We start from the raw sequence: 16,068 nt of genomic DNA on the forward strand, positions 1-16,068 counted from the left end.
TGCCCCTTGGTGAATTTTTCTCTTGGAAGACCCTTTTGGCTCTGAAGAACGACTTTGTGCTCTCGGGTTACTTTTTAGTAAGGGTGAGGAGTTGCACACACCCTGCCAGCATTTATTTTGTAGACAGTACTCCCAAGTTGGTTACTTTGTGGTTGGAGCTCTCTGGAGTGGGTGCCTCTTGCTGTTACAAAATCTCTCCTTGGGCAAGGGCTGTGCGGTGCCCTCCTGGCGCTCGGGCTGCAGCTGTCGGGATTTGTGCTTGCTGCCGGAGCGGGGATGTTGGCATTGTGTGACACGGGCTTCGGAACACGCCTTTGCCTGCGGCTCTCTGCGGGGAAGCCACCGGCAAGATAAGGACTTTGCTGTTGGAGCACCATCTTGGGAAAGCTGGGAGAGACTCAGGTAACATTGACCGAAATGCGGTGGATGCCAGTGATGTTTCACCCGTCTCTGTCTTTTAGGCTAAAGTAGTTTGTTTTTAAACAGTGTAACTGAGCTGTTCCACGCTGTTTAGTTGCTTGCAGCACTCCTGAATGCCCGTGTTTTAGGTTGCTGTGTAGTTCAGTGCACCTCAGGATATTTTTAGAATAACATAAAAAATGTAGAGGATCGCAAAATACAAAGGCTTTGTCCTCTAGGGTGATTTTACCTTTTATTATGTCTTCTAATGGGAAGAAAAATTGTCGTTTCTAATACTTCTGATGTAGACAACAAGCTGGTGAATGTGTATAATATTTTCTGCTTAATATCCCTGTAATTTCTTATGCTACTTGTTATTCTGAAGATGCATACAAAGACTTTGAAGTCTCTCCCACTGAGTCTCTTTTCTGTTGCCTATCTAATGACGTTGCTATTGCTAAGTTCATGTAAAGACAAAAATATTATGGCAGTATTTTTGTTCTGTGTGCTGTGGTGACATGTAGAAAGCCTCTAAGTTATTTTCACCTTCAAACAGGATAATGACTGCTGGTATTGTAGTGGTGAAGTTAAACATTAAACCTATGTGCCTTTTGTAGTGTGAAGTCAAGAGAGTAAGGTGCATCCTCTCATACAGGAGAAGACTGTTCCATACTGTCATCTTTATCCTGAAGTTTTGAGAGAAAAACCTGCCTGAGACTTTACACTGTGAAGTTTATTTGATATTCAGAATATATTTTTATTTTGATTGTCCTTTCTTTTTTTCATTCTTTTTATTGTTTAATCCCTCTATGGAGAGATACTCTTTTAGTCATTGCCTTATTTAGTTGCATCCCTATTGGGTGTTTAGACATCTGTAGATTATTAACTGTATGCTGCCTGAAACCATCCTGGCAGAAATCAGTCAAATTTTCCAAGAGTGGGCATTTAAAAATTGTATCAAAGTATCAAAACTAATAAAGCACTGTGGGTTTGTTGTGATTTTTTTTGTTTGTTTGGTTTTGTTTGTTTGTTTGTTTTTTCTTCTTTTTCTGTGAACTCAGTGTTCTTTCTGATTGTAAAATATGAAGAATTGGAGACTATTGGTTGTTTGTCTGCTTTTCTGCAGACAACTGAAAACTGTACTGTCCTCTGTCCCACTTTTCCTACTACTTTTTTCTCCAGCATGTTCTTTGTCTGTTCATATAGGCACATATGCTTTCTGTTCAGCATGTTATTTGTAGATCCTGTTGCCTTACTCTCATGTGATGCTTTTACTATTAGATTGTTTCCTTCTTTTCCAAGCCAATTAATTCAAACAAGATTAGATCATATTGATGCAATTTTTCTTCTCTTTCAGGAATTTGTTCCTATCTTTCCTTTCAATCCTTTATAAGCCTACTGAACCCTATTTTAATTGATTCTAACTTTAAAATTTCATAAAATAGTTCTAAACACTAATCAAAGATTTTTTTTGTTTGTTTTTATTTTTAAAAATCTGTTCTTTTTCCTTTGAGAATATAACAGTTGAACTAGTTTGCTGTGTCTTGTACTTTTATGCCTAGAATATTGATACTTATGTGTCTTCATATCTTTATTATCAATAGAAGTAAATTGTAGCATAATACATGTAATTTTAAAAAAATGAAACTTAGGTGTGAAAGAAGAAATGGAGTAATTTTACTGAGACAGACTTGTGTTTCTCTGTCCTAGGGTTTGTGGCATAGTATGGATTTGACATCATCACAACATAATCATCTACAAAATCAACGGGTCAGAGAATTTGAAAGACAAGAAGGTAAATGTTTCTTATTTCACTATGTTTACTTGTTACCCTTAAGAATATTATTAAGTATAAGGAACAAAATGTCTTGCTAACAATGAGCTATCTTCTATTTTTTTTTCTGAAAAACTGTGTTTATGGCATTTGTATAGGAAATGCAACAGATAGCAACAGATACAACAGATTGTTGTAGTATGCTAGCAACGCATGTGGTATTTCAAGTGTGTTACACCTGCATACTCTTGTCCTGGCAGTTTGCTGCTGGTGCCTGGCAGCTCTCCTCCAGTTATTTGCCTGTGTCTGGTTCCAAGGAATGAAGCTGTGACTATGATCAAGCTTTTCAGAAGGTTTGTTTATAGGCTGTCAGTTAGGAGAATTGGTTATTACAAGCTTGATTTCTGTCTAGACAGCCTCAGACCCTACCTTCAAGGGCTGTTGGCAGTGTTTCCTCTTAAGTCTTTTCATGGCTGCACATCTTTGAGGATTCTAAAGCTTCATAAATAGTCCTCCTTTTTAGTGGTCACCAGGAGTAGGCAAGGTCTTAGGACAAATGCATATGTTTTGTGATGGGGTCTAGTTATGTTCTACAGCTGAGTGTAAAAGGAGGAGATTAAAAAAATTATTTTATTTTCATAAGATTTTTGTTTTAAATCCCAGATGAGTTGTGGTCAGTGTAGAGCCAGGTAGTTCTCTTCTATGTCTATGAACATTAGTCTAAGAGAATGAGGAGACATGAATGGAAAATTTGGTATCTTTACAGACTTTACAAACTTTGCCATCTTAAGTTCTGTGCCAGGTTCTGGAGGTGGAAGGGTGCTGAACCCAATGCATGGAGATTTGCCTGCTTGATTACTCTGAACCTGTGTCTTCCTTGTTCTCATCCTTTTTCTCTACTGCTTTCCCCATTCCTATTTCATTATTTCACCTGCCCAGTCTCAATATCTGTTTCTCAGGGTTCTTATTCCAGCTCTGTTTCTTTACAAGTTTCAGACATAGGATCATAGACTGACAAAATAGTTTGGGTTGAAAAGGATCTTAAAAACCATCTACTTCTAAACCCCTTGCCATGGGCAGGAACACCTTTCACTAGACCAGGTTGCTCAAAGCCCCATCCAACCTGGCCTTGAATACTCCTAGGGATGGAACATCCACAATTTCTCTGGGCAACCTCTTCCAGTGTTGTACCACCCTCACATTCTGAGCTCTTTATATTTGGTGCCTTCCCCTTTGTTTATTAATTTACTTGTCATATGTTCTCCAGTTTTAAACTCCTTATTTTTGTTAATGATTCCCATTACTACTGGTTCTCAGTTTACAGGTCAGTCTTCATCCAGTCTGATCATTCCTTTTGTGACTTTAAACAATTAGTTCTCCACACCTGCACTGTTAATGTCTCACTTTCCTCACATAATTTCTCGTATTAGCTTTAACTCTCCTTGGCTAAATGTTTCTGTGACCAGATGCTACCACTCCTGTCTTAATTTCTTGGGATACTAAATTACTTTACCCTAGTTGCATTATGTAAATTCATCCCAGAATAATTTTATCTCTGAGACAAAAGGAGAAGAGCAAGTTTGCAAGGTGTACTTGTCCTTGACAGTCCATTTGTCTCACTTCACTTGGCCACAACTCAGTTTTTAATCCATAAATATCTGAGAAAATGCTGACCTAGTAACCTTCTCGTAACTCCTGACATTTCAGAAGGGACACACTCCTTCTACTTGCTCTGCCTGACAGATGGCCTAATTGATAGCAACTCCTGCCATCATTTCAAGCATCTTGGTGGAATCCAGAGCGGTGCCTTAAGTGGGACCTACTTGGAATGGAGCCAAGTGGAAAGCATCCTAACCCTGTAATTTACAATTTAAGATAATTCAGCTGGGAAGAGGTAGTGATGTAGCATCTCATTCATATTTCCTGGGTTACTTCTAAAGATACTTCTTATCTCTCTCATTTTCTTCTGCACTGACACTTTTTCACTGACTTCAAAGACTTTGTTGTAAAATGTGAAAAACATCCTGGGACCTGAGTATGGACCCCAAGTCTGCCTCCTCACAACCGAGTGCCCAATTTGTAGTTGGACTTTTCCTTGCTTGTTATCCTTCTAGCATGATTCTTGCAGTCCTGATTTCCCAATGGCCCACCTTATTATAATTTAACACTTCTCTGTTCTCTTTCTCTCCCCTCAATAAGTAGACACACTATCTTTGCTTAAGACGTTGCTAAACGCAAGTGAAAACTTCTTGCATATGGACAGAAGTTGGAGGTAACACTCAAATAATCAAAGCATGCATTACCTTTGTAGAGACATCTGTAACTTATTCTTCTCTCTCAGCCATGCGCCCATCTTTCCTATTTTCTCTTCTTTAGCCTTTGCAGTAGCTGGATTTTCACAATAAATAATATATCTCAACTGCCACATGAGAAAAGTGGTGTGACTGCATGGGTTGGTGTTGTTAGGTTACTTTCAGGTCCTTCATGCAAAGGAATATTTTAGAAATCCAGAATTATTGGTAGGTGAATACCAGCATTTTTTTAGGTCTCTTCCTATCTGTCAGGAAGTAGCTGGCTTTTATAATGTATATTAGACCATCTAAATTAAGAACAAAGTCTGCTTTGTAGTCAAAGGAAAACAGTTTAGTTATTTTTAGAAATTAAATAGCTTCTGAGCCTAGAGTTGGAGATGTTTTCAATGACAGACAAACATGATGAAGTAACAAGGGAAGTACTTGGCAAACTTGAATTCATTAGGTGTTCATGAGATAAAATGACTACAGTACTTCTATTTTCAGCCATTTAATGGTTTTTAGATGACCTTTGACTTGGATAGGGCTGGGATATCAGTGGTGTATATTTGAAATTGAAAACACACCTCTCAATCCTGGGTGAATGCATAGACTGGATACTGTGAGCAAGCCCTTCTCCTGTTCTTGTGTCCTCATGCTCTGGGCTAAGTGCATCTTGTCTTGGCTGAGAAGAGGCTGCCTGTGGGTGGCAGTTTTGTATTTCTGCATTTCAAAGTATAAAGTTTCAAGCATTTTGTTTCCCTAACATGGTATCTCAGATTAATCAATAGAATACATGCCTTCATTGCCATCACTTCAGCAGACTGAGCTTGTAATGAATGTAGTGGAATGCCTACACTAACGTGAGGATATCCTTTTTTGCAGGTAGGGATGATGTAAGGAAAAACTAACTGTGCAGTTAAGACACACTGGAATGGTATTTGCTTTATATTCTTAGAAAGGTGTAGGTTACATCTGACTTCTGTGAAGAGTATGATTAGCTTTCCCTCCTAACACCTTCCTGTATGGGCTCTTATGCTGAAATGGAGTAAAATAGAAATAAGTGGAATGAAATAAAGATACTAAAGTGATGCTGCCGGAAATTTAGGGACTACATTGTCATTCAGGATTGTGTATGTTTCCACAGAGCTATCTGTAGTGCTTGTAGGACCAGGGCTCTGATCCTGACATGTCTGTAGCTCAGCAAAAATTCTGAGACTCCAGAGTCCTTTATTGTGACCTTTATGTAGTTTTAGGATAAACTTGGTGCGAGCCATTGGAAATACCCAATGGATTTACTGGGATATAATATATTTTTAATAATAAACATGTATTGTTTATATTATTTCCACATTATATAAATAAAATACATCTTAAATATTTAGTTTGGATGACTCCACTCCTGTGTGTCCAGAGTGGGGGGGTGATCTGAAGATTCCTTGGTATTATGAATTCTTGGAATCTCTTGGAAACTCTCTAATGTTACTCAATCAGTAATATCAGTACAGGTAGTCCTGCTTTGAGGAGCCAATTGCTGAGAAGTCACAGAGGTACCATATTCACAGCTGTTGATGCATAGTATTAATATAAGGACAAGTCTAAATTGTGAACTTTAAATCTAAACTCTACAGGTGAGAGTGTGCTGCTTCTGAAGATGGGAGAATTTGTTGCTGTAGGGCTGAACTTTGTCAGGTCAAGTTCATGCTGAAGTCTTGGATTTCATTCCTTTTGCCAGTTGGAGAAAATCCATTGAAGCAGGAGAGAAGCAGAAGATGACTGGATCTTATTTCCTTGTGACATTGGGCTGTGACACCATTTGACCTCCTGAGATTAAGCAGAGTCAGGCCTTAAGACTCAAAAGGGACTAATATGTTTTTTTCTTCCCTGTAGGCAGTTCCCATGAATCAATGGGTGAAAATATTTTTTTCTGAATGAATACTTCTTCTAATCCACTGACAAAATATTTGGAGCATGTTTTGTTACTCTATGTGTTTTTTGTGAATGAGTCTGAAAATGGAGATATTGACTGCTAGTATATTCTTCACAGCTTTCACTTTTTTAGCTATGTTTTAGTTCAGGTGACTAGATAGTGGTAAATTTTTTCAATATAATTTTGATGTAGCTACCTTATCTTTGCTGCTTTTTCTGCATTCTAAATGCTGTTTTACAGTGCCTGTCTCTGCTCCCTTTTCATTCACTGGGGAATTCAATATTGTAGGCAGTATCACTAGGGATGCAGTGAGGGATTTTAACATATGCTTTTAATTGATGGAAGACACTCAACTGAATTTTTAGTTTACCATTTCTGATGTGGCTGTATACTTCCACGCATGATTTTAGGTGACAAGTGGTGTAAATAGCTGATCATGTATCTCGTTTCTAAACAGGTAATATTTCTACTCATTCTAAGCAAAATTGTGTGCATAAAGATTGCCTTCCTTTTTGTAGAAAAAGATACTGCAGATTACAATTTGTTCCATTCTGACCTGGTCTGTTTCCTGTGATTTTGCTTTTACCTTCTCTTCCCTACTTGAAGGACTTCTCTAGCTTTCTCCTAGCAGAACTCACATAATTTTCTTTCTTTAGGTTTTTGTTCTAACATATAACATATGATGTGTGAATGTGTCAGCAAAATCCTCTGGTTCCCTACACAGGATTAAGGTAAATGTTATTGTATTAATGATATTAATGTAAAATCAAGGGAGCTCATGGAACATGCTCCAAAGATGTTAGACTTCTACAATAAACAATGCTTTATCTAAAATATTCCAAAGAACACTAAATAATTAACCTATTAGGCAAAAAGTCTTAAGAAACTTAAAGATATTCTTGAAGAATTTGGGGAATCTATAGATGGTAACTTTTTGTACACAATTTCAAGACAAAGGAGTTTGCTCTGTTTCACTAAGAAAAATTATCTCAATTTCTATATGGTACCTTGACAGGATCAAACTGCCTCATCTTACTGTAAATAAGGTTCTGGCACTAGAAACTCCAGTGATTTCTGTGTTTACTCATGCAAATAGATGAATAGGCAGAAGAAAATAGCTCTGTGTGTGTACCACTTCCATGCTTCTCCACGTCATGGAAGAGGGGTAAGGGCAAACCTATCTGGTCAAACAACCTGTGTGTGTTTGTCTTCTTCTGGCTCTGTGAAGCAGGGAGGAGCCAATGCAGGCAGACTCTTAAGTTCTAATGGTTCAGTATCTGTGCTCCAGTAGTATTGCTAGAAAAGTCTTATGCACTTCCATTCTTACAAGAATTTATAGCCAGGTCAGTCAAGCCTCCTTTTCTCTTATCCTACCCTATTCTACTGATGAGTTATCTCTTTTTGTCTTAAAATGTCATTGGAGTCCATTCATTGACTCATAATTTCAGGACTTTTTTCCTGAACAAGACAATATTCACTAACACAGAGGTAAACACTTCCAGGAGAATAACCCCCTTTCTCTTTTTACACCTGTTATCAAGGAACTAGTTTGATCAAAGTACCAGCTGGATTTTTTTAATGTTTTCAAGTATTAAAAGACCTAAAAATCTCACTTGGATTTTGCTTACTCTTACAACAATTTTTGGGTCACTTGAAAGATTTCCCACTAGTTCTTTATTTTTCTGTTCTTGCTGCTTTAAGGGCAGTTACAGAAAAATTAACTTATTTTCTTCTGTACACTCCCACAAGAAGTTGTTCTGAAAGATAAAAAGTAGCAAACAGAGGAGTGTTTTTTGTTGTTCAAAGGGAAAACTGTATGAAATAAGTGAATCTGACTAAAACTATGTACTCCTGATTTTGTCAGCACTCTGTTAGGATCATTAGTATCCTGGTTCTGATAAAGTTTCTCCTTTGGGCCTTGTCTAACATATGATAACTCTGATGAAACAGATTTTTTTTTTTATTCTTCACAATAGTAGTGTTTTCTTAAAGGGAAATTGGAAAAAAAACCCAAAAAAGAGTGTAAGCTTCTCTAGATTAGCCACCTGGAAGATTACCAAAAGGATAAGATGGGCAAAAAATTCAAGTGGTGTTATTGATCAGCAGATTTGGTATTCTTCTTTTAGGGGTACAGACCGCTCTCAGGAAGAGAGCAGTGGCTTACAAACTCTGTTAGTGTAGGTGCTATGCAAACCTGAAGTAGAAAGTTTGCTGATCCTGTAGGGAATAGGTGGGAAATGTTTATTGAGTGCTAGAGGGGCAGCAGTAATACTGCTAAAGTTTTATAGATCTTCTCACAGGAGCTTTATAAGTTAAGACCTAATAAGTTACCAGTTTCTCCACAAAATTGGATCCAAAACAGATGTCAAAGGAGGAGGAATCAAGAAAAATGGTTGTAATTGAAAGGTAATAGCAAGAATAGCTTTTACTTCCACAGCTAGTAATGATCACAGAACAAGATCAGACTGCTCTAAGCAATCGGAGAAGATTAAAAGCAGGATATATCTGGTGTGCTTGGAAACAGGATGATCTATTAAATGCACTTATGATATGTGTAATAAGACAGCTTTTTATTATTTCTTTCATAAGAGAAAGATTAATTTTGCCCTGAAGCAGCATTTCCCTGGCACTTAGCTCATGTTTGTCAAGAGCTCCCTGATTACAGGCACAGTGATGCATGTGTTTTCTCCTAGCTTAACATTAGAGGCTTGAAGAGGCTGACACATACTGCTTGTTTTCCAACATCTTAAAATACCATAGTTTCAATGTTGAGCATTTTATTTTAGTTACATTTATAAAATTTATGAAAATTTTAATTTTCCAGAAGTATATGCATGGTATTATTTTTAAGTTTGCTGTATCCTATGATTAGGGTTCTCCTCCCCTGCAATAAATTCGACAAGTACTGTGGTTGGTTAGTCAGTTTTTGTTGGGTTTTTGTGTCTTAGTGCCAACATATCAAAATCAAATATTTTAGGTTTTTTCCTTCTTTGCTGCTATTCTCTAGTTTCCTGTGATGTTGAAATTTGAGTAACAAGCTTAAAGTACTGCCCAATGAGCCTGAGCAGCTTCCTAATGTCTTTTTGTTTGGTATAATCTTTTTCTTTGTTCACCCCTGCTTTTGTTACTTGGGCTTGTATCACAAGGAAGGAAGGAAGACTTTGTCCATAAATTATCACAATAAAAAATACTGAGGCATATGGCAAAATAAATGACAATACTTGGGGTCACTATGTCCCATGATTCGAAGGGAAAGAAAATGTGAAGAATCTTCAGTAGAGCAAAGTGGTTTATGTTGACAAAAGCATAAATGGTTTCATTTTCAATAGCCAGCAGATCCCAGAATTAATATTTGTGATTTTGGTGGGAAAACCTGCTTGATACAGAAACTCTGCTTTGGACAAGGCAGTAACCAAGTTATCTAAGTGTCTAGCATGCTTTCTAGAAGGCGTAGCTCGTAAACATGTTTTTCTTTCACTGGTTTGCCAGCAGATCATAGTTGGCAATGAAAGCAAAATTCCTGTAAAAACTTGAATGAATCTAGACTTTGCTAAGAAAATGCTCTAGACAGCTTCACTTACATTTTTTTTTGACATTGTGGTGTGGTTTTGTGTGATGATGGCAAAACTGAAAGTAGCTTGGTATGCTGCTTAAAAGAAATGAATCGTCTTCTGTTAGAAGAGTTATCCAGGATTTTGTTAGTTATCATAAATATTCTTTGCTTAGCAACAGGGATGGCATTCAGGATATCAAGCCAACTGGAAAGAATCCCTCTGACAGGGCTCCGTTGGGGTGGGTGGATAAGCTTTCCTGACAACAGGAGTGCTTTCACTCCTGCCTGTCATAATTTGTGTTGCTAGGATCTGTTTCACAAGTTTTGTGTCAGACTTATAAATGATATTCTGGATCCTTTTGTTTACTGTCAGAAAGAACCATAAAACAGTACAACAGTAAAAGGATATGGAGAATAATGAAAAATCCAGGTGCATAAGACTGTGAGTGTCTATAGTAGGGCAGCTATTTTTGAAGAAGTTTAAAAATTCCCTTTGGGTTACTGAAACAGAAAGCAGTGTATGCTGACATTCCCCTTCTTTACTTTTTCTGAACTTGGCTGCTTCAGCAAAATAAGAAAGAAGTTATTTAGTTACACACTGGAAATTTCAATTAGAATTCAGGAGAATTGCTGTGTACCATGCTAACAATTAATGGTGAAATGTATTTTATTCAAAGATGTAATTTATATTCTTGCTTCCAAATCAGCTTTTCAATATGAATTGAAAATTAAATCAGTCCACTCAGCCTCTTTGACCTTTTATACTTTTGCTTCCAGGGGAAAAAGAAGATGAAGAGATAGTTGCAGAAATCATGGGAAGGCGTTTTTTTCCTGATGTTATAGCTTATAAGGCCTGGGAAGGCTTTCACTTTGCCGGCCATGAGATAAGAATTACAGAAGCCACTGATTGTTACGGGGCAGTCGTCTGGCCATCGGTACAATTTTTTTTATAGTACTGTTATTTTTAATTTTTGGAGCTGTCTAGCATTTTAAAATTTATTTTGTATAATAAATATACTTTTTTATATGTTATAAACCCAAGTAAATAATTCTGTGCTTCTCTGTCTCTGTTCTGTAAATCCCAAACCTGAGTTTAACCTGGTTTTGTGAGGATTCATGTTTCTCACAGCTTACTTGGTATTTCTTGTGCGTGGCCCAGTCACACTAGGTGTATGAACTTGTGTCCCCTCCTTGCATGCCAGTAACTTTTAATCCTATTAGCCAATTACAAGCATATTTTGAAAGAAATATGTCAGTTTTATGATGATTGCATTTCTGTACATTTTATAAATACAGATGGCTGTGTAGCAGGCAGATGCAGGTCGTGGAAACAACTGTGATATGAGCTCACAAGGTATTAGCACTCATAGAAGCTATTCAGCCTACTCGTGTAAGAAACAAATTTACCTTGTTAATACACAGACATGGGAAAATGTTCAGCTGGAGTTTTCAGTTTCTTAAACAGCTAGAAATCTAGTTGGAGAAAACCATTGTCTTTGGCTCTTGATATAAGAGCCATCAACACATTCACTGTACAAGGAGTCTTCCTCAAGTTTTGAATCTGTACAATGCAGCAAACTTACTGTTTTGAAATAATTAAGACTGAAAGAAATCTCCAGGGAGCTGCCACAATGCATGATGAAATTTGTGTCCCTATAGGAGAGACCCAGGATGCTCCATTTCTTTCACAACTATCTCAGCCTCCTAGGATCATACTGTTTTTTAGAAGTATGGTGATAGTTCAGCTGAACATAGTTGTCCTACTCTTCTGTTTTGGAGTCCAAATTATATTCTTGGTTTTAGGGGACCTGGACCAGTCATCATTAGTGACCTCAGTGCATGTCTTGATGGAAAGTTTGGCTGACTACCAATTATTCACACAAAATCATGGACTTCAATGATTTTTTTTTTTTTTAATCTGGAAGGGCTCAGCCAGTTTTGTTGTGGAAGGAAGACAACCCTTTGATCTGTATCTTAATGTTCTCCCTTCCACTTCCATCTAGCTGTACTTGAAATCTTCTGCAAAATGTCAGCCAAATTTGTCAAGAGTGCAGAAACTTTAAGGGAAGTAAAGATTCTGCATTTTTCATGGAAAGGAATACAGATTTCAAAGTTTCCCTGATTTAATCCTCAGAGATTTGATTATGCCAGCCGGTTTCTACAACAGAATATGGCGAAATCCTGAGGGAAGGAATTAGAGGAATTAATGTAACTAGGAGAAAATCCTAATATCAGGTCAAATATAATGTCAATATAATGTTAAATATAAGACCCAGTCTTTAGGAACCTTTTAATTTTTCTTGGTTCTCACAGACTGAGTTCTATACCAAAGTGCAGCTGATTATGTGATATATATAAGTTCTCATTACCTTCTCTTCTGTGCTTTGAATTAAGAGCACAGAAAACAAAACCTTTGTTAGAATTTCTAGCATGTTAACATTGGGTCAGCAGTCCTCCTGTTCCTTTCTTATCATTCTTAACTAGTTAAAAGCAATACTAATTTTGCTGAGCCAGAACAAGCTGCTAATAATTGCCTTTCCAATTTGTATTGTGAGCGGATGTGGCAATCATCCTATTTGTCAATGGAGACTATATAACTATCAAAGTCTGAGAAAAATATGAAAGAAAATATGGAAACTATCTTTATGAGAGAAATAAAATTAGCAATTTCTTTTTCACCAGTGAACTAAAAGTCACTGGTTAGTGTGAGAGGGCAGAAAAGCTGAAGAAGATTCTTAATCACTTTAAGATTAACTGATTCTTCATCAGTTTATATATACATGTGTAAAGAAGCTATTGTAGATGATCTTTGTGGCTATATTTACTATGAAAATTTGCTAAGCTTGACAAGGTAAGCAAATAGACACTGCAAACAAATTGAACCAGAAGAAAAGGGGGTAAATCTATTTGTCCCTTTTGAACACTAAAAATAATTAATTATTGGAAGAACTTAACAAGGGTTGGGGTTTTCTCTCACAAGCAGTCTTTATATCAAGATATTTTTGTGAAAGACACATTTTATCTCAACCAGAAGTAAGTCCAGTTATAAGCAGGAATTGGTGACAGGCATTTTACAACTCATGTCATGGATTGTGGCAGATCATCTAATTGCAGTTATTCCTTCTGGCTGTAATAATTCACAGACCTATATGGAAGCAGGTTGTAGCATTTATTTTGTGACCTATAGAGCCCAAAGATCATAGTGAGCTGTGGTCCTTTAGGGATAGTGCTTGAATTAATATTGCTCATTTGAACAGACAACAATTTTTTTGCATGCTTTTAAATGACAATTCATATTTAGTAAAGTGATTGATTTAATTTTTTTTTCCGTATGTTCATGGATTTCCTCCCCTACAGGCTCTTGTTCTGTGTTATTTTTTGGAAACTAATTCTAAGCAATGCAATTTGGTTGACAAAAATGTGATTGAAATTGGAGCTGGAACTGGCTTGGTCTCCATAGTAGCCAGTTTGCTGGGTGAGTATGTTTCTTGTGCTCTTGGAAATACCTCTTAGATGAACAGTGAGGACAAAGAATGTGGCTTGGTTCTTCTAAGAGACTTGTTTTAAAGCTTGCAAGAGCAAGAAACAGTAAATTCTAAAAAGCTTGTTTGGAAACATATTTTGGTGGTTGTTTTTTTTTTTCTCTGAGAGTGTATAGATACTATAAAGGAGGTCCCAGTAGGTATGTTTTCATTAATTGTGTTAAACTGGGGTTCAAAATAAGAAATTAGTGGCTTCACAGGATGTCAGTGGCAAATAGATTGAGCCAGATGTAGGTATGACCAGTGCATCCCCTTTCTTTGAACAAACAGCTCTTGGATGCCAGGTCACCTTCTATCTATTTGTGTTTCAGTATTTTCCTTCAGCAACTTGATCTTTCTGCTACAGGCATTGTTGTGTTTTCTCTCATGGCACCCCATTCATCTTCAAGATTAATCCAGGTCAGTGGGTTCTGCATTTTAACAGAACTTTAGCTTTTGGTAGTCTGAGAAAAATGCTTCCTGTGTGAGAAGGGAAGAACCTGAGATAATGCTGAAATCTCATGCTGACTTCTTGGATTCAGTAATTGGTATTCATCAATCCCTAGTCAGCCACTGTATTTTTAACCAGTGTGATATCAAGATACAGCAAATATCAGATTTCTCCCCACCAACTGCATTGTGATGGCAATCTGTAGAGTAGAACTATGAGGAAGCAAGTATTTATTTTAATCGCAATGTCTAAAAGCTATTGGGAATTTCTGAATTTTTTTTATTGCCTTCAGTGAGAGTTACCTGATAAAACCAGTTCTTTGTGCAGTGGCTTTTGTCAATGGGCTTTTACTCAAGTCCTGATGTATATTCAAATATTATATTTGTTTTCTCTGTCACAGGTGCCTTTGTGACTGCCACAGATTTGCCAGAACTACTGGGAAACCTTCAGCACAATGTTCTCCAAAATACAAAGCAGAAATGCAAGCACCAGCCTTGTGTTAAGGAGTTGTCTTGGGGAATTGATCTGGAAAAGAACTTTCCTAGGTCTTCCTGTCACTTTGACTACATTATGGCCACTGATGTAGTTTACCACCATCCATTCCTGGATGAACTCCTCCTAACTTTTGATCACTTGTGCAAGGATGATACTGTTATTCTGTGGGCCATGAAATTTAGGTTGGAGAATGAGAATCTATTTGTAGACAGGTTTCAGACGCTGTTTGACTTAGAGATGATTTCTAATTTTCCCAGTTTGAACATAGCCTTGTATAAAGCAATGAGGAAAGGCAGGATGAAAGCCAGACCTTCCAAACTGAAGGTCTGAAAGAGAGATACAGGGAGGTGACAGTTTGAGCTGTTCTGCAGCTTTTTCTCTCTTTAATAATTTCCATTTTAGTAGCTGCTGACACTTACATGAATGACATTTCTAGAGATAGGTAAAACAAATCATCAAATTCCTAGTGCATTCCTATAAATTCCTAAATTCAATTTGCCAATAGTGTTATATACAGAAGAGATATATTTGTGACATTTTCTTGACTTTTATGTGCTAAGCTGACAACTCTAATAACTTTTACAAGTCTTACCATTATTGTTATGGGTCATATAATGAATATTTCCAAAAGTTTTCAATTACAGCTTTGAATAGTCTCTTATAAATCTGAACAATTATTTAAAACTTTAGACTATAAGTCTTTGCATTTAAAACTTTCGGTGTTAAATCTGATATTTCCCCATTCTCACTATCATGTTAATCCTTCCTTTGAATACTCTTAATAGAACACTAAATTAGCTGAAAAAACCTCACCACCTGGAAAACATACTTTTGTGATACAGGAATAGAGTGTATTAGTTACTCTTAAAGTAATGATTATGCTTTAATTTTTTATTTAAATTTAGGAATTCTTCAATACACAGCCATGCACATGAGGCAAGAAGGAGTTAAATGTTTTGTTGCTTGAACAAAGGTCTTGTATTAGAAGCCTACAACATATCACCAGCTGCCCTTTACAAAGGCTTTTAGTTCTTGGTCTGGAGACCAGCTCCTCCAAAAATAGACAGTTATCTGAACCTGAGGGAACAACAATGGAAAAAGGACAGAGGCCATCAAGAGAGGAGCTTTGCACTGCTGGCTGCTGGTGGCTGGAAGCAGAAATGAAACCAGTCTGTCATGGTGTAGCTGATAGAGTTAGATATTTGTTTGTTTTTTTAGTATGGGCAAACCAAATACTTTCCTCCTAGCCACTAAGTACTGCATGATCCTGTTTTCAGTGGCTTATCCAAGAGTTTTATTTTGTGGAGATTAATAAAATGATTCTTTCCATACACCATATTTTCTGATTCTGTTTGTAGTTGATTTTGAGGCCTTCAAGTCTCTTTCAGGCTAGAGAAGAGAGCTTTATCACCTCGACTGTAGCAGGCAACTGCCCCAGTACCATGGAGGCTCTGGGCACTGTCAGTACTCATCTTTTTAGCTCCTATTTGAATTCTCTCAAGACGTTTCTTATTTTTATTGTTGGCTTCCTGAACATACTATTGTTTTTATCTTTGATTGTGGCAGATGTATGTTACTTATTTACTCTGGCACAAGTCTGGGGCAGAACTGTGATAAATGTGATTTGGAATGTACTTTTTGTCCAAGCTGAAGT

The 16,068-nt window shown here is 37.0% G+C and overlaps 1 protein-coding gene across 2 annotated transcripts; it reads left to right on the plus strand.

Annotated features, from left to right (window-relative positions):
- Window positions 1-304: 304 nt before the first annotated feature.
- Window positions 305-15,750, plus strand: LOC106851411 (methyltransferase-like protein 21E). 2 transcript variants are annotated; one of them, XM_014873332.2, is made up of 5 exons: window positions 305-402; window positions 2,110-2,194; window positions 10,725-10,882; window positions 13,305-13,422; window positions 14,320-15,750. In XM_014873332.2, exons 2-5 carry the CDS (start codon window positions 2,125-2,127, stop codon window positions 14,742-14,744), a joined length of 771 nt encoding a protein of 256 aa, XP_014728818.1. In that variant the 5' UTR covers window positions 305-402; window positions 2,110-2,124; the 3' UTR covers window positions 14,745-15,750. The 2 variants fall into 2 exon arrangements, with proteins under 2 accessions (XP_014728818.1, XP_088016014.1); XM_088159888.1 differs by lacking the exon at window positions 305-402 and having other exon boundaries at window positions 2,024-2,194.
- The last annotated feature ends 318 nt before the right edge of the window (window positions 15,751-16,068 follow it).

The sequence above is a fragment of the Sturnus vulgaris genome, chromosome 2, assembly GCF_052056855.1.
Source record: "Sturnus vulgaris isolate bStuVul1 chromosome 2, bStuVul1.hap1, whole genome shotgun sequence".
Taxonomy (NCBI): Eukaryota; Metazoa; Chordata; class Aves; order Passeriformes; family Sturnidae; genus Sturnus; species Sturnus vulgaris.